The following is a 20,200-nucleotide window of genomic DNA, read 5'->3' as shown; positions in this document are numbered from 1 at the left end:
TTATGGTAAAATTCAGCTGTGGTTGCCAGAACTTCACCGTAAACAATACAGTGAGTGGGTTTTCTACTGTAAATTTAAATGTAAATATCAGCAAAAACTGTAATTTAAACTGAAAAGTCCCTTTATTTTTAGGGTTATTGTGTCCTTGTGACAGTATGTTATTTCTTCTTTAATTTTACATTTAAAAAATGTGTAGAAAGTGTTTCTACAGTTTAAAATGTTTGTACTATTTCTTGATTTACGGTAATTATAATTTTCCACTATGGTGATGATACATTTTTTATTTTACATCGCATTTCTGATGTAATTTGATAGTGTTTTACTGTAATTTGTACAATATTTTTTAGTGTACTAGTGCTCCTAAAAATACCAAAGTGCTGAAGTGGCCCTTTAATGCTTCTTTTCTGGAAATGCATTGTATTTTGCCGGATAATATAATAATAATATAATGTGCCATCATGGAATAAAGACATGTATTTTTTATAAATAATTGGGCACCAATCCTGCTAGACCCAGAACTATAACACAAGCACATACCAGCAGGGGAACAAGTAAACTGGAAAGCAATGACAGCACATACTAATGAAGAAAACACATTAATGATGCACCTGTGCTCTCTTAAACAAAACAAAGAAAAACAACCAAGAATTGCACTCGGAGAGCGCAGAGCTCCGCCAAGGACGATGGTGCATTCAAATGCTTCTCGGCTGGTCCCGTTTTGCCAACTGCCCTATCATGAATGTTAACCCTCTATGTCACGGTGTTGCTCTCAGGCAACATACCCATTTTTGGCCTGTCAAATTTCTACAATGCATGCATTTTTGAGTGATGCAATACTTTAAAAAAGAGGAAGAGTATAGGGAACCAATAGCAATGCTTTAATTTGTCACATGACCTCCAGGAGGCCATATTGAAACCCTATTTTGCAGACTTTTCCAAAGGAAACAGCTTTGCCATTTTGCGCCACAAAAAAATCACTCAAAACGTAATTTCCTGTCCCTTTTCCATCTGGAAAACAAAATATTCCTACTGATAGGTGAGTAAACCTTCATTTTTGATAGTTTCATACACTTAGACTGTTCAAGACATTCACTTCAATGGGTCGTTGGTTCAATGGTACAATGTTTCCTACAGGCAACATTCAGACAAGAAACCGGTTAAAAAAGTTCCTTTTATAATGTTTTTAAATTGAATATGTTATGTTTGGTACCCTGTTGAAGCTACTGAATCTTTTACACATGTTTATTAAATAAATTATGTTAAAATTAATTTTAAAATCTTTGTTTTCCACTCGTGCACCGTTATGGTACAACAAACCCCAAAATCTTCCAAAAATAGAAAGAATTAGAACATTCCTTCAGATTATGTTTATTTAGTCTATTTTAGGACAAAAAACACTCAAACCATTTTTTCCTAACTGGCATCATAATGCGTACCATAGAGGGTTAATGAAAGTGAAAAACAATTAGTGTATCACCACATGATTTGCTTCAAAATGTAATGGGTTCCCTTCATTGTCCCATGCTACACCCTTCCTCCAACTTTCATGAAAATCGAGCCAGTAGTTTTTGTATAATCATGCAGACAAACAAACAAACCAAAATGATAATATAACCTCCCTGGCTGAGGTAATTAAAAAAAGAAAAACAGGAAAACTTGCCAAACCGTACCCCTGTACATTGAATTAATGAGGTTGGAATACAGGTATAGGTAGCCAGCGCACATGCTTTTGCAGCATTTTCTAGCATGTTCCTCCTTTGATCCTTAATTAGGCTGATGATGCATGCATTGTACCGTGAAGTGAGGAAGGAGAGCGGAAGGACGAGAAGGATGCACATAGGATGGAGAGCCAGACAGGGAGGGAGGGATGAGGAGCGACAGCAGAGAGGGACAGTCGTCGAGGAGGATTCATCCTCCACAGAGAAACACCATTCACTCTCTAATCTGTTGCCTGCAGCTCAGCGGCTGCCACAGCCAAATGTTAGAGCCTGTCAAGTCGGCAGCAGCAGTTGGATCTTAATTGAGTGAGGCCTCCCAGTCGAGTCGACGTCGGGAGCTGGGGACCACCCACCCAGATGTCTGTGTGGGAAAACTGAGGGTTCATTTATAAGTCTTAAAACGCGGAGTGAGACTTGCATTTCGGTTCTGATGTACACTCATGGAAAAAAATTATTAGACCATTGTTTTCTTCAATTTCTTGTTCATTTAAATGCCTGGTACAACTAAAGGTACACTGTTTGGACAAATATAATGATAACAACAAAAATAGCTCCTAAGAGTTTAATTTAAGAGCTGATATCTAGACATTTTCCATGGTTTTCTTGATAATGATTTTGGTTATTATCAAGAAAACCATGGAAAATGTCTAGATATCAGCTCTAAAAATAAACTCTTATGAGATATTTTTGTTGTAATCATTATATTTGTCCAATTTTTTTTACCTTTAGTTGTACCAGGCATTAAAATTAACAAGAAGAAGAAGAAGAAGAAAACAATGGTCTAATAATGATTTCCATGACTGTATAATATTAAAAATAAACTTAATAAAAATAAATAATAAATAATAAATTATTTACCTATGATAAATCTGAATCAGCATTGAAACCTTCGCTAAAATGTGAAATGTTAATGTTAAATTGAACATTTGCAGGAAATTAAATAAAATAATGTGCAAATAGATTAAACATTTGCAAAGATTACCAGGAAAATAGTGCATAATAATAAAAATAATAATAATAATAACTAATAATTTTTTCCATGACTGTATTTCCTAAGGCTGTGGAGCCAATCAGTGGTAACATTTTTAACTTAAATCACAGCTTTGAATTTCTGAATTCACAGTCCTTGCATCCCCCCAGCTAATGTCTTTTAAGGATGCAGGGAGACCAGCAGCAGCGCTCAGCTCGGACCTCCTGGTGACTCCATCTCTAGTCATAGCGCTGTAACCGCAACAAGCCACCAATCAATAAGCAGCTATATATCGCAGATTTTTGCCTCTTAACTTGATGGAGAAATTCCAGACGGGCTCAAGTCCAAGGTCTCCTCTCCTCAGACAGCCACTGTTTCAGTGGTTGGTAGTCTTGTGAAACAGCAGCAGGCAGATTCCACACCCAGGGGACAGAGTGATTGTAATGCTTTTAGGGTTTAATGCTTTCAGTGTATTTATAGATCTCTGAGGGACACAGAGTGCTCTCTCTCTCTCTCTCTCTTCCTCTTTTTCTCTCTTGCCAACTCCCATCTTGGTATCGTGTTCACAGCTTTTTATCAAATTGTACGCTGAGAAACCTGAAGCAGGTACCACACGCTGCAGTCCAAACATGAGGGGCCTCAAAGTTACAGATAATTCATTTTCAGGTTTCACGCTGATTCGGCTTGCGACTCGCTGGTGAAGTGTGTTTGATACTTTGTGTGATTGTATCAATATGATGTTGTTATGCGGTGCGGTGCTGCCCGGGGTTCCTGTGGTCTTGTACTTGTTAGGTGCCCACTGGATTTATTTAGGGCTGTTATGAAGTTTTTTTAAGTTTTTTTTATTTTGCACAATAATAAGACAAAAGAAAAGGATAAAGAAATAACAACAAAAGGAAGGTGCAAGGTAGCGGCAAGAAACCCCAAAGGGCTTATACAGGCCTCTAGCTATATTAAGTTCACAAATTAAATTAAAAACAAGTAACTATAAAATAAAAATAAAAACAATTACACATAAAAATAATGCAAAATTATAATAATATTAAAAGTAAAATAAAACAAAAGTGTAGAAATGTGTGTGTGTATGTGTGTGCATACGTGCCTGTGTATGAGTGTGTGTTCTACTTAGTGACCTGAGCAATCAGAGCCACTAAACTGCTCTTGTATGAGTTAAGAGAGGAAAACTGGCTATATCCCAAAGTCAAGGATCCTTCCTTGGTGGGATCCTTCCTTTAGAGTCGAGTCCTCCAGAGACGAGGCCACAGTTCTTCCTTTCACTGTAATGCTGCACAAATGGAGCAGCCTTCATAGTGCGCAAGTGTGCTTCATTGTGTAATTGGACGTCCTGCTTAAATTCAGCGCTGCAGTTTCAAAACAGTTATTTATAAATAACAATAAAGGATTATAGCGGACTGTCTGTCCCTGTTAACACAATACATTTTTTTATAATTTTCTGAATGGCATAGCTAAATATACTTTGCGCATAGTACAACATCATCTGACGCATAGAAATGAATTAACAATAACTTTAGCAACTGTGACGGCATTAATTCACTTAAATGGCAATGTATCAAGATGACATTTATTATCTTTAGCTTAATATTCTGGCATTTGTTTGTGCATATGTTTTGCTTGACTTTGAACACAAGTTTTGTAAGTTATGTGATAACTTTCAGTGTAAACTGAAAATACTTATATATTTAAATGTATATTGCGCCGCTTGCATTGCTGTTTCTATGCCATTTTTAAATCTCCCGGTAGACTGGTGTGCGCAATGCTTTATGGGTAGTCGGAGAGCACGGAGGATACACACATGCATCCTTGGAATTTGTGCAGAAGAAGGACTCTGTCCTCTGGAGGATCCTGGACGTTGGGACAGTCCTTCGGCGGATGTCGATGACGTAGTGTCCTTCAAATCCAGCCGTTTGAGGATCCTTCCTTGACATTGGGACAAAGTATTGAACTATTAAATTGATCATTCCAGAGTTTTGTACCTCTGTATTTTAAGGACAATTGACCGAGGGTAGTATGATAGTGAGGAGGTGAAATCTTGTCAGTTGTCTAGTATTATACTTATGTTATTGTGAGTTGACATGGAAATATTCACTGAAAGCTTTAGGAATGGAATTTGGAATATACATATACTTAAAGATAAAAATGCATATTTGGTATATATTGATCTGAAAAACTTGCAATATCTTGAGTTTTTGGAAAAGGAGAGCTGTGGTTATTATTTTAATTATTAGTATTTTATGTAGTCAGTTTAAAGATAAGTTCCCAAACTTTTCTCAAGGGGAAAGTCATTCGACAACACTGTCTCTAAAACAGCTGGGTTCAATTTGTAGTATGTATTAATCCTGCAGAAAGTGGAGATATTCACAGCTTAGCCACAAATGACTTAAATTGCAGGACAATTAAAACATAAAGAGTATAATTTAAGCATTAGTCTGCCCTTTGGAATCAAAAAGCAATGACTTATTTCTAGACAAAACACTTTACAGTGACATTCTTTTACTATGCAATGAGAAATCCATACTAAAAGTGAAAACTACCTCATTAGACCATAATGCAATGCAGCTACTTGACTGTTTTTGTGCCATGCAAATGCAGTCATACAATTTTCACCTAGCTTGGTTCCACATCTTTGAATTACTTCCCACATTCCTCATTTGTTCATGAATCAATTTTATTTTCCTCCAGTGGGCAAAATAAAAAAAACAATCAAGCTTTGTAGGCGGCCCTAAGAATTTTAATGCATAGCTGGCTAGAAATCTTGCTGCTTTCACAAAAAAATAGTAACAGTGTATGGCGAGATGAGATTGCCATTGTTTTACAGGTTGTTTGTAATACGGAAGAGGATTAGGGCTAGGTAGGAGAAAAAATAAATCATTAATATGTTTGAGAAAAAAAGTCAAAATACAATGTTGAGAAAATACGTATATAATATATAATATAATACAATATATGTCTAAAAAATTCATAATTTCATAAATGACATAGAAGCAGATTTTCCCCATGAAACAATGGTTGTAGTAGCTACTACCAAGAATAGCTCATTTATGTGCCGGGGGATTTTAGTTCTACTACACCCTTAACCCTATATGGTACGCATTATGATGCCAGTTAGGAAAAATATGTTTGGAGTGGGGTTTTTTTGTCTTAAAATAGACTAAATATACATAATCTGAAGGAATTATTATTATTATTATTATTTTTTTTTTTAAGTTTTTGGTGTTTTTTGCCTGTAGGCAACATTGTACCATAACGGTGCACAAGTAGAAAAGAAACTTTTTTAAATTAATTTTAACATAATTTATTTAATAAACATGTTTTAAACAATTCAGTCGCTGCAGCAGGGTACAATACATAATATTTTAAATTGAATAACATTATAAAAGCAGCCTTTTTAACCGGTTTCTTGTCTGAATGTTGCCTGGAGGAAACATGGTACCATTGAACCAGCTACCCATTGAAATGATTGTATTGAACAGTCCAAGTGTATGAAACTATCAAAAATGATAATTATTCACCTATTGGTAGGAATATTTTTTTCCAGATGGAAAAGGGCCAGGAAATGACATAGTGACAAAGTAATTTTTTGTGTGAAAAGTCTGCAAAAAAGGGTTTCAATATGACCTCCTGGAGGTCATGTGACATATTAAAGCATTGCTATTGGTTCCCTACACTCTTCCCTCTTTTTTAAAGTATTACATCACTCAAAAACATGCATTGTAGAAATTAGACAGGCCAAAAATGGGTCTGTTGCCTGAGGTCAACACCATACCATAGAGGGTTAAATATTGTGGTTATTGCTCATTTTATGACATTTATGAAAATCAGGTTTTTCCGACACAAATATTCATTCAATGCAACCATTCATGATTGGACTGAACAGAGTATCCATGTGCTAATGTATGTGATACACAGCCTTTAATATAGATTTAAAGGTCAGTTAATATGTACCTGTACCTGTGACACCCTGGTTCTCTATACTTTTACCCCTTTTTTACAGGCTACTACTACCACCTTTACTAGTGCTATAGTGCTGCTACTTCCCCAGATTTTGTCTTTCTGTTCATTGTCTTTATAATCTTTATTTTGTATTCGAAAGAGGACACTGTATTGCGACACCAAATGGATCTGATCGATCAGTATCCATATTGTTTTATGATGGTACGAAACACCAGACGCTGACAGCTGAGAAAATCTATTGATTGTGTGAACAAAAGTAATTATTTTCATTGTTTGGCTTGGTCTTATCGGCATGCAAAATGTGAAAAAGCATTGGCATAATACTATATTTCTGACTCTTATAGATAGGGACATTGTTGTAATGCATAAACATTTCTTTTATAACCACATTATTAAACTATGCCAGGGTATCCTCCCCCTTAAAATGAGAATTTTAATGATCAAGTGACATTGATAAACTATACAAGGTCTGAGAAAAAGCAGGGATCAGGTCTTAGCTCTGTAATAAACCATCCTCTCCTCAGGCTGTCCTTCTTAAAAGATAAGTCTTTTGCACTTTCTGGGATTGACAATGCAACCTTGAACCCTGTCAGCCAAGTGTTAAAAAAGAGTGGAATTAGAAGCCCCCACTGCATCCAAAGTGAGGTGCAATTATAAAATACTTACTCTCACTTTCAGCCTGCGGTCTGATGAAGGTGATCCATCAAACTGAGACGCGTCAAACGACCGTTTCATAGCCCTTTCATGGTGGCTGAGGAAAAGCGAGGCTGGCCTTGGCACCGCTAAACCCCCTGCCTTTAGATGTGTGTGTGTGTGTGTCTTGCTGCATGAGTGTGTATAATTGTGCTGGAGAAAGCAGCACTGGTGATAGACGACATATGGAGCGGAGAGCTGGTGAGGCAGTACTGGGTGACATTAATCTACTTTTGATGGTGCTTGTCAATCTCCTGTGTGACATGCATGTTTTCTGTATTATACTCATGGGATCCGTACTTGAACTAGTTCTGAAAGATATATGGGCTCAAGTAATGGTGGTTTGGAGACTTCCAGGGATGTAACTATGGTTTTGACATTTGGGGGTCCAAATGAGAGACATCACCCAGAGTTTTGAAGTGCATTGCCCACAATTGTATGATATGTACAGTCATGGAACAAATTATTACACCACCCTTGTTTTCTTCAATTTCTTCTTCATTCCAATGCCTGTTACAACCAAAGGCACATTTGTTTGGAAAAATATAATGATAACAACAAAAATAGCTCACAAGATATTAATTTAAGAGCTGATATCAAGCCAATTTCCATGGGTTTCTTGATAATAACCAAAACCATGAATTAAACTCTTATGAGCTATTTTTGTTGTTATCATTATATTTGTCCAAATAAATGTACCTTTAGTTGTACCAGGCATTAAAATGAACAAGAAATTGAAGAAAACAAGGATGGTCTAATAATTTTTTCCATGACTCTATGTATGAAAATGTAACCCGTCATTGATGGACAACATTAGGGCTCGACTGATAAGGGATTTTTTAGACCAATATTGATACTGATTTCATGAATTTTTGAGCTGGAAGGATAATAGATCTTTTCTGTTTGGATTGTGTGCCAATTTTGCACCAATGCCATAAAGAATAGAGTGCAATGTACAGTATTAACAGCTACCTGAAATATTTGGTTATGGCCTTATCTACTAATTTAATGTTTCTACTTAAAGACTGAAATAAACCTTGTATGTATAGCGACTGGTGCTTCAGTTTTACAAGTGACCCTGTTAACTGGTGACTTTCATCTTAATGCATCTGTGGAAGTTCGTAACAACTTGTGTAAATTGTTGCAGTAGATAACACACATGAGTTTGTTTATAGAATAGATTAAAGTGAAATTGGAGGCATTTAAGAAGACACTTATATTTGCTGTTTGTGATTTTAACAGCTGCTGTCATTATGAGCAACCACTGCACACTTGGCTCATTCACTAGTTAACAGGGTCACTCGTTAAACTGAAACACAGGTCCCACTTTTTTCTGCTTTTTTTACTTTTTCCTTCAATTGCTCACCAGGACTGACTTAATTAGATAGAAAATATATCTTTTGCTGTTTTAAGCTCGACGATAACTGTTCTAAACAAATTAATGAATTTTCTGAAACAACATTCTGAAATATTTGTTTGGTTTAAAAAATACTTGGTCAAGATTAGGAAAAAAAGAACAATGTAAAGGTTTTTTTTAAAAACACTTCCATGCCAAACCAGAGTTTGTTGGATCCACCCACTGTGGCTTTTATATAGGTCACCGGACACATTTTTGTAGGAAAGCCACAGATTCCATAACTTTTCCTAGCATATAATACAATACAAACTGTTCATGAAAACAGCCTGAATAAATAGGGAAATTACAAGGAAACAAACATCTGTCGACCGGGTTCATAGAGGAGGATGAATTTAACATATTTCCTGCTGTAATTTGGCAGACAGATTGTTTTTTCTTAGTATTAGAGGGGAAACAAACCCCTCAAAGAATGCTTGGTTACCTCCAACAAACATCGTTACTCCTCTCATACAGGGTTTAAATTCGTGGGGACATTAAGTCATGGGTACTTCTTTATTTAATGCTCTTATTTGCTGTGCTTTAATATACACCTGGGAAGCAAAAAGGTTTCAACAGACAGGTTTAATAAATGCAGCGATTTGGATGCACAGAGCAAATAACGGTCTAAAATAAGCATCGTATTTCATCCTTGCCCACCTCAGTGTCCCCGGGTATGTCTTATCTTAATGAGTCTCCACTTTCTTTGCAGTAAGCAGAAAGTTCATAAGAAATGCTGCTGGTGTAGGTTTATATCTGCATTAACGTGAGAGAGTGTGTATGCCAGGTTGTTGTTGGGAAGTTCCTCAATTTGCAGAATTTGGGCATTATATGTATGCATCTATCTATCTATCTATCTATCTATCTATCTATCTATCTATCTATCTATCTATCTATCTATCTATCTATCTATCTATCTATCTATCTATCTATCTATCTATCTATCTATCTATCTATCTATCTATCTATCTATCTATCTATCTATCTATCTATCTATCTATCTATCTATCTATCTTTTCTGCTCAGCAGATGTTGAAAGTTTCAAAGTTGGTCTCCAACTGTTTTTGGCCCTCGGGGAGGCTGAGTCCTCAGCTCGCCACCTGCTCCTCCACTCTGAGAGGTAGAAACATCCTGGCGCAGACCCAGATTCCTTCTCGTTTAGAGGGATGAAAAATGATGCGGCTGTAGCTCAAATCACTTCCCCCCTTCTGAATTTCGTAGGCTTTAATTTCACAGGTATGCTTATCTCCTGAGAAAGAATGCACACAAATAAACAAACACATCTACAGATTAGCTTCAGCAGCAGACCAGCTGCAGCTTGGTTTGGTTTTCATGATTGTTTAATCTGAATATTTTGTGTACAAATTGTGATTTACTTTAACAAATAAAAAAGATTGCAAGGAAATGACATATTCGGCTGAAGTAGCATTACATACTTACTGTAATTGTTTTTATATTTAAGCTAAGAAACCCAAAACTGTGACTCATTTGAACTCAGGTCAGCAGCATTTATCAACCTGCAAGCCCGGCTTTCTTCGGATCATACACTCCCGGCAGTGTTTGAAGAAATTTGGAATTTTACTCTTTAAATTCTATTCATGACTTCTGTGGAGAGAGAAGTCACCTACACAATGTGTGAATCCACTCTATTACCATAAGTATATTGAATCTTCTGTGCCTCTTTTAGGGACAAAGAATGAGACACTCTTATCTATTGCAGAACTATTTTTAGCCAACCTACAGTATAGCAGTGTTGGTAAAAAAAAATCTGTCCATCTGTTGATCCACCACTTTGGTCCAGACTGAAATATTTCAGCAACTATTCAATGAATTGCCAGTCGTGGTCGTCAGAGGATGTATCATACTGATTTTGACTATACTGTGACTTTTTCTCTAGTGTCAACATGAGAACCCGTGCTTTGTGTTTAGTGCTAAAAGAGTGGAACATGCTACATATGACCTGCTAAATATTAGCATGTTAACATTAGCCATGTTTCCATTAAAATCTAAGCGAATTTGAAGCAAAATTTTGAAATGTCACAAGAAAATTCAAATTAGGGACGTTTCCATCAACTTGTTTAGAGCGAATAAACAAAATTGCATAAACATTTTAATGTATTGCTGTAGACTAATCCGTCAGTAAACAGGAGAAGTCCAGATTGCACGCGAGAAAAAAACAACAAAAAGAGGTTGCGAATCGAACAAATTTGAGAGAAGACCCCGATAGCAGAAAGAGGTTCTTCTTCTTCTTCTTCTTCTTCTTCTTCTTCTTCTTCAATTTAGGTAAATGTCTTAAGGCAAATAAAATAATTAAAAATCACAATAAATAGCACAGTTTGGAAGTTACAAAACAAAACAGGATGCATATTTAAAACATGAGCAACTGTATTCTGGTACAGTTTAAATTTGTGATATTATGAATGCAGTTATTGTATTTCAAAATCGATTACTTAAAGTATTACTTATTATGTTTTCAGTTCGGTTTGTTAACAGGATTGCAGAACAGCTACTGGGCCAAGCAGCAACTCTTAGATGTTGAAGCAGATCTGAATCCTGGAGCAGAAACACAAATTTATTTTCATCTTTGCTAACATTTTGGGATAGGGCTGGGCCTTGGTAAAGGTCTGAACACTCCAAGGGCCTTTTGTTTTCATGTTCCAAAACTAACATGAAGCACACATTTCCCATATTTTGGCAACAATTTGTGCACATGCAGTGCACCTGCCACACGACAATGGCAGAAGAAAGACAGCCAGGACTCAGTCAGGAGTGTGTTTCTGGCATGGAAATAAAAGACCCTGACAAACAAGCTCAGCAAGACAATTTTGAGGTATTCCAAAAAATAATCCAAAGTATTGAGAAAATGTTAAATCATTTGAGTAATCTAATGGAACACCTAGCTACAATATTATTAATTATATATGTAACAAATAACTAGAAGTGGCTGATATATATGTTGTGTATGATAATATCGTTTTAGCGTGTTTTGGCGATGTGCAATTTTACATTATCGAGTATTTATAATATCTCAGAAAGAAAACAAGCAAAAGGCGCATAGACGGTGGAGGAGAGGTGTATGAAAGTCACAGTTTCACCAATATTGAGAAATGATAATGTGCCACTTATTTTCTCATGCTTGTATGCTGCACAATTTACCTCAGGAGAGAGAACCTGAATGTTTACCCATTCAATGTCTCTACAATGAAGTTCAACTGGGAGTCTCTTTAATGCTTCAGTTAAAGAAAATAAACAAGAGCTGTTGTTCTGAAACATTGTGTTCATCCATAGTTGTCTTGGTAAGAAAGAAGAATTTTAACAGTTTTTTTATTTTTAATTTTTATCAGTCTTTTTTTTTTTGGGGGGGGGGGGGGGGGTCACAATTAAAGATACTGTTAAGATTATCGTTATCGTTATCGTTATCGTAAGATTTTTGTTTGCCCATATCGCCCAACCCTATAAATAACATGTTAGGGCATTTATTCTGTACTCGGTAGTGGAATATGTTTTGAAAGTAACCAACTGAACAAATATTTCAAAACCATTCTCTAAAATGTTCTAACATATCAGCTATTGCTTTATTGTTATGGTGGGAGGAATCTATTTCTTATCAAAAGGAATACTGTACAGCAGCTTTATGTGACGGTACAAACTAATCAGGACGCTGACCTTCATAAGACACCTGATCATAAAGAGGCAGAAAAGTTCAGAAAAGATTTTCAGCTGTTGATACAACACAGTTGAGCTGTCACAGATATTTTGTACATTGTACAAACATCCTCCTGGTTTTTGGTTGTTCAATATTTCTTTTAACAGCTAAACCCAAAATAGCTTCAAGGATCCCCAACTGACTCTGTTCACGTTTCACATACCTCATTAAAAATTGTTAGGTGAAGTCCCCGCGGTGTGAAGCTCAGATTCTTTCATCGAAAAAGTGGAAACATGCATGTAACTCCCAGGCCTGCCTGTCTTCACTGGTGCAACACTGGAGCAATGATTTACTGTACGTGTTTACTGTGTCAACTCCGGTTCAGACGTTTACACTGTCTGCAGCTCATCCCTCCTGCTGCTGCTTCCCAGTTTGGAGATTTGGGGCTGTTTGTCAGCTTTGAAAAACAACTGATCTGTGCAGAAGTTTAGCAGGAAGCTTTAGCATGAACTCTTCTGCTTGAGCAAAATAAAGACGGAAAAATTAATCTTATTAAAAATGACGTGGAGTTAAAGAAGAGTACCGCTGAAAAACTCAAATGTGTTTTGTATTGGATTTATGTTTTTAAATGTTCACAGCTGTCTCCTTCATATATATAAATGGAATTATGATTATATAACATGGTTCTGTGGGGAATTTATTGCAAAATCAGTTTTTTTATATCACGCTGTTAGCAGAAGTGGAGATTTGGTGTGGCTGCTGGGGATATTTTATGGTCAGAATCAGTTTAGCAGGGTTAAGGGCTTATGTAAGATGCCAACCATGACCCACAGCAAGTCTGACTAGGGACCTTCAGTGAATCTCTTTTTCTCTGTCTGTAACTTCCTGCCATCGCTTTAGTGGCACTAAAAGCAAGAAATTCTCAGAAATATAATAACGACTATTTAAAAAATTCAACTTGGTGACTTTTTTATTTGCAGCAGAGCTTTTTCTACAAATCCATCCATCAATCCATTTTCCTCCGCTTATCAGGGGCCGTGTCGCGGGGGCAGCAGGCTAAGCAGAGCATTCCAGGCGTCCCTCTCCCCAGCAACAACGTCCAGCTCCTCCTGGGGGACCCCGAGGCGTTCCTAGGCCAGGAGAGAGATGTAATCCCTCCACCGTGTTCTGGGTCTTCCCCGGGGCCTCCTACCAGTTGGACGTGCCCATAACACCTCTAAGGGAGGCGCCCGGGAGGATCCTTACCAGATGCCCAAACCACCTCAGCTGGCTCCTTTTGACGCGAAGGAGCAGCGGCTCTACTCCGAGCTCCCTCCGGATGTCTGAGCTCCTCACCGTATCTCTAAGGCTGAGCCCAGCCACCCTACGGAGGAAACTCATTTAAGCCGCTTGTATCTGCGATCTCGTTCTTTCGGTCACTACTCAGAGCTCATGACCTGAAAAAGGAAACAAACAACTATAGTTTCAGTGCTTGAGACTATGAGGTCGCCCCACCAATTGTACATTGGACGTACAAGAAAGACTTGCAACAAAAGGATCATCTAAGAAGTTTCAAGATTTGGTTGGGTTTTAAGATTGGACGCCATGAGACACTGCTTCACAGGGAAACTTCAGCTGAAGGCAAGTGCTATTGTTAGGAAGTCAGCTAGAAGAAAGTAGATGGACCGGTAAATCGAGAGCTTTGCCTTCAGGCTCAGCTTCTTCTTCACCACGACGGTCCGATACAACGCCCACATCACTGCTGACGCCGCACCAATCCGCCTGTCCATCTCAGGCTCCGTTCTACCCTCACTTATGAACAAGACCCCAAAATACTCCTTTGCTTGAGGCAGTACCTCTCTCCACACCCAGAGGGGGCAGTCCACCATTTTCCGGCAGAGAACCATGACCTCAGACTTGGAGGTGCTGACTCTCATCCCAACCGATTCGCACTCGCATATATTTTATGTTAAATCTTGACCTGAAAAGTAACTAAAGCTATTTGCTAAATTTAGTGAAGTCAAAAATACAATATTTACTTCTAAAATGTAATAGAAGCACATTATACATTGAAAAACAAGGCAGGGGGGAGTAAAATGTGAGCACAACACTTCTTGGGAGTTCAGAGTTCTAACAAATGTGGTTTAATGGCTATTTTTAAACTTAACTGAAAACCAAGCTAGCTGTCTAAAGACTAAAAGTCTTTATGCTACGCTAAGCTAATTGCCTCTTGGTTGCACATTTATAGCTCCACACAGTACAATTTTTTTATATATAACTCTCAGGGAGAAAGCAAGAAAGCGTACTTTTTAAAATATTCTCTTCACATGGGCTCTTCTTTGAATATCAGAAAAATAAAAAGAGTCTATCAGCGGCCGTCACTGATTCATGAAGTATAAATAAAGTCCCGCTGTTCTCCCAGAGGAAGTACTGTTTTTACTGTAAGCATGCAATGTCATGCACTATTTATGAACATTCATGCTTTATTTTAGTGCAGGGCTGTGTGCATTCACATGACTGTACAGACTCCTCACTGTGTGCAAGTGTCACTCAGTGTGTTTTCGCTCCAGATGGTGTGTAAGCCCATGAAGCCCCCACTGTTATCAATGCAAGCTGGAATTCTGCAGACGAGCGTAAATTCTGCAAACAACCCTTAATTCTTAATTTAGATATTAATTAGTTTCCCTGTTACTTGGCAAAGCCCTGTGATTTCCCTCGACACCACGCATGTTTATAACTGGGGCGTCTTCTGCTGCACGCTGCAGAGGAGCATGTAGACCATGTAGGAGACTCAGTAACATGATTGAAACAAGTTCATTAACTGAGACCGCTGCAGTGAGCCCGACGAGCAGCGCAATCATCAGCCGGCAGTGAGACACACAGGAACTGTACTTAACTCATAATAATGCTGCATAATATTCAGATTGTTTGAGTCCAGTGATGGATAACAACTCCATAAAACACTGAAGCCTTTGTGTGTTTTAAATTATATTGATTGATTGATTTTATTATCATTGTGTTATGCATGAATAATATGCCCACCCCAAAGAGGCTAACAGGACAATTTAATAGAAAAAATAGAGACCAAAAACCACAGTAGCACATAATACTAAACAAATATAAACATCATGGTGTTTTTTCAACCTTAAGATATAAAAGAAGCCAAGCATTAAAATTAAATAACCATTCCTTTCTGTCATTGTCCATGCACCAAAGAAAATCTCTTTATAAACATTACATTAAGTATAGAGAGCAAACAAAATTATCACTTTTATGATGTTTGAAGCGTTAATGCAGCCGACTGAAGTAAAAAGCTAACATTATGCTATAGCTAACTACACTGCTAACCAGCTGTTTTGACAAGCTAGCGTATCTGAAGCCTAATAAATTGTTTAAGATTAAGATGAATTACTTTATTAATCAAAACAATTGGGAAATTCAACTTCAGTCCTTGGCCTGTCAGTGCTGGGATTCGAATGAGCGATTCTCCTGTTACAAGCCCGATTCCTAACCTGTAGGCCACAGACTGTTTATTAACCTAATCTACAATATACAAGAGTTTGCAAGAGTTCTGAAGAACACAAGTGAGTGAGTTCCCGTCTGTGTCCAGCTTGATGATGTTTAATGTCCCCAACAACCACTGTAGTCTCATTTAGCCACTTGTTAGCAACCGCCTTTTTAAGGACACGTAAAAACTCCAAAATTCACAAGTGGAGGTATCTGCTAACGTATTTTATGACTACCAAAAAAAAAAAAAACGTGAACATCTCTTCAGCTTGTGTTAACCACAGACCTTATTTAAGGCATGTAACCAAGAACACGTTCAAATTCCTCATTAAGTTTGAGAGGTTAGCGACAGGGCGCTAAAATGCTAACTTACTTCCCGGTTAAAGAACTCATTCCTGTGGCACCCTATAGGCATTAGTAATTCATAATAATAAGGAAAATACAGAAGAAAAGTGTTTTCCTGTTCTAAACTGTGCAACTAAACTTTTTGATGAATGTGCTATAACATTAGAATTACTATTATTATCATAAATATCAAAATGATTTAAGTTGGATAGAAATTTATAATCGGAACAAAAAACACATTTAAAATACAGAGAATGAACTTCATTAATGTAAATTAGCTTACATATATTAGCTATAGTTACATTAAGTTCTCATACTCTATTCATCTCAATTTTATTTGATTTAATCCCATAAATAGAATTATTTGACTCGAAATAAGTGAACCTCATGTGAAGTGTACGACATCGTATGATCATTTTTCTTTAAATCTAGTAACTGTCTTGTGTTCATGCTGCATGATTAATCATTACTATTCATACGCTGTAATTCAGCCTCCTTAAAAAAAACAGCACGAACCTCTGCAGCTCGGGAAGAATTGTGTGATTTATTCCTGAGAATATTTTATTTTTTTATTGACTCTAACTTCTGACATATTAAGCAAACTCTTCCACTGTCTTAACATTCACACTTCTACCTTATTGATCCAGAAATCCAGCAAATGTCACCCTGAACAGCCAAACTTATGAACACCTAAAAAAGAAACTGGTGTACCACTCTGTGCTATTTAAAGTCTGTTATTTGACATTTGGAACCGTGTATCCACAAGCCATAATTCCATCTTTTTCAACATCTTGGAATACCTTTTTCATTCATATATCATATTTTTTTATTCATAAATTGTTGTTATCTCACTGTTGGGTCCATTGAGTCATCCAGATATTGTTAATATTTTCCTGCAAATGCAAATCATATGTACTGAAGAGGCATTTTGAATCATACCGCGGAGCCAGAAACACTACAAATATTAATGAAGGTGTAATGAGAACAATCAACACAATCACTTATGTTTATATCTCTGCAGCGACTATAACTCTGACCTCATGTTTACTCCACTGTGGTTCATTTTCATTTCAGGATGATATAATTGGCTGTCTTTGTTACTGCAGAGCTGCTACTAACAATTGTTTTTGATTAATCTACAGTGAGTGTTTTCTCATATTTGGCCTGTTAAATAAACCATTCCCAGGAGCTGAAAGAATACTTCCTCACATATTCAATTTACTATCATTATCAACTAAATATTACTTTTATATTACAGGCGATTTAGAAGAAGAAGATTGTGTTGTTGCTTTGTCCTGTGATTCTTCATTCTGCTTCTGAAATCCTCACTACCAGAAAGATTCTCATCATTTTACTCCCACTTGTTTTTTGGATTCAAAAAGCAAAACAAAGCTGTGTTAGCTGAGTCATCCCCCTTCATCCTGTTGTTCACATAATTTCCTCTTCAGCTTTTCACGTTTGCCTCCGTGCAAATAACTCCTGTGATATTCTTGTAATAGGTGATATCTATTTTATTAATATCCACCTGTCTGTCTCTGCAGTGCACTCCCATCGGCGGCCACGGATTTGTGTTGGACAAGTACAAGTGCCAGTGCAGGAGAGGATTCTACCATCCGAGTCGAGTGGCGCTCAATGGCTATAAAAGTAGGTTACAAATCCCTCTGTGATATCAAAATACACATTGCAGCAAGCTGTCAGATCAAAACTTTAAATTTTTCAGAAGCAGGCTTTTGGGATTCATGAAAAAAACAAAAACAAACTCCCCCCCTCATCTTTTCCAGCTGACAGCCACACATTTTGTTTGAAATTCTTGTTATGTCTTTGAATGGGTATCCTGGGGCCTGTGAGGTTATGAAACCTCAGACTTCAGTCAAAGGATTTTTGACTGATCGTATTGTATAAATGTCTACTATGTTTCTATTCTGAGCTCCAGTCGGAGCCACAGGTGGTTTCTGAATCACAGACCTGTTGGATTATAAGGTGGCTGTGAACACAGTGGTAGAAAGAGAACACGTGGAGGAATAAACTTCAATAAAGGATTAGTGACACTTTAATTGACTTTTTACTAGGCACCACGACCCTTACTTCCTCTTACTTTCCTCTCAAGCTTTCTGTTCTCTCACAGCACATTATGGGCAGATTCAACTTCTTAGTAATTTTTAATACAATGACTCTTGATTTTACCCAGAAGTGAATAAAAGCCAGTGAACATGGCTTTTGTTATTTGGAATGATGCAGGCAATTTATATGAGCACATAACATAATCAGAGATGTGGACACAAGTCAACCCAAGTCAATGTTTTGATGACTTGCAATTTGACTAGACAGAAAATAAATGACTTGAGACTTGACTTCGCACATGATGACTTAAATTATTTGTCTGTGTTCATCTCAAGTTTTCAGTTTAAATATAAAATATTAAAAATTGTTCAATCTTGTAAAAATATTGAACAATGCAAATGTGTCTGTCACCTGTTAGCTAACAGGTGACAGACACATGTTAGCTAACATTATTCGGATAACCACTGATGTCCACAATCAACTCAACTCAACTCAAATAATACAATATAATATAATAAAATGTTGACATTGTAACGTAACATTTCTGCAAACATATGTTCAAACATAACCCTTGAGTTAGGTCCACGTGCCATTAACATTGCATTAGATGGCTGTTCAGTTCCCACAGATTAATATGAACTACTTCACACTCACTTCTTTTGTTTTTTAATGCTTCAACTCGATGTGTTATAATGTCATATTCATTGCTGATGTGTCTGACGTTAGGACTTTCCAAATCTAGCAGATTCAATTAGCATAAACATGTAAGAGTGACCCTGTTACCTGGTGACTTTAAGATGAAAGTACCAGTGGTTTCCTGTAATAATTAATGGTGGCTGTTGATAATGGAGACAAATGACCCTTACATGTTCTACTTGTGTTTTCCACAGCTGTCGTCACTCAGTACGAGCAGCTGAGTCACCAGTTAACAAGGTCACTCGATAAACCAGAACCAGAACGGTCATTATTTTACAGGGGGAAAGTATGAGAGGGACGGGGGATCAGACAACTGTGACATGCCAGGTGCTGTCAATCACAGCATTGTTAACTGCTGCAAAGTTTAACAATGCCCATGTTCACCAAAAATATGTGAATGTTGAATGAACGCACGTGGCAGAAGAGCAGCAGACAGTAATTACTCCAAGCAACATCCATGGGAATGAATTACAATAGCCTCATATTTTTTCATGATTGTATTGTCTTAATTCCTACATTTCTTGCTACTTACTTTTCATCAATAAAGTTGCTAAGGGGGTCTGAAAAGTTGCCAACTTTGCAACACCAGGGGAGCGTCTTAAGAAAAAGTTGGGAATTACTGAGGATAAACACACTGTTTAATCCATTCCTTAACACTTTCACATTTTTATTTTTTTAAGGCCAAAAATATGCTAATATACTAATTATCAATCTTATGAAAGCCCCATGCATGCCTCTCTGTGTGAAGATATCTTAAGCTCACTGTGGTCGGCTACTACGATCCTGGTAAGAGGGAGCGGTTTATTGAATAGCCTGTTGATATGTTGTGCTATCTTTGCCTACTTTTATTCAGGTGTGACAGACCCAATGAATATGGGCTGGAAACTTAAAAATCAAACCATGTACACACAACTTGGCTTTGGACCTTTTCTCCACTCATGTTTCTCCTCTCACCCTTGCGATTTTCAAGTATATCCTCAACTTTACCTCCCTGCTCGTGCTTTGGATTTGAATGCCTGTATTCTGACACATTGACTGAAAGCGCTGCAGTGTCCTCGGGCACAAAGCTTGGCCCTGATGAGCGAGATAATCAAGCAACCGCGGTGGTTTTCATCCCTGACTGCAACAATACAGCACCCCGAGGGAGATGATATGCTAAGCTGGAGCTTTATTGTAATGCAGCGTGATGAGGCCTGTAGTCAAACGACTCCAAACCCCAT

The 20,200-nt window shown here is 37.3% G+C and overlaps 1 protein-coding gene across 2 annotated transcripts in view; it reads left to right on the top strand.

Moving 5' to 3' along the window:
- The window catches only part of LOC131980796 (probable G-protein coupled receptor 158), a 98,275-nt gene that overhangs the window by 24,600 nt on the left and 53,475 nt on the right, over positions 1–20,200 (top strand). For both annotated transcript variants that reach the window (XM_059345099.1, XM_059345098.1), the window contains exon 3: positions 17,765–17,867. In XM_059345099.1, coding sequence (XP_059201082.1) covers positions 17,765–17,867 — 103 coding nt within the window. The remainder of the gene's footprint in view (positions 1–17,764; positions 17,868–20,200) is intronic.

Source organism: Centropristis striata, chromosome 11 (assembly GCF_030273125.1).
Source record: "Centropristis striata isolate RG_2023a ecotype Rhode Island chromosome 11, C.striata_1.0, whole genome shotgun sequence".
Taxonomy (NCBI): Eukaryota; Metazoa; Chordata; class Actinopteri; order Perciformes; family Serranidae; genus Centropristis; species Centropristis striata.
Note: the sequence above shows the minus strand (reverse complement) of the source record. Positions and strands in the feature narration are given on the sequence as shown.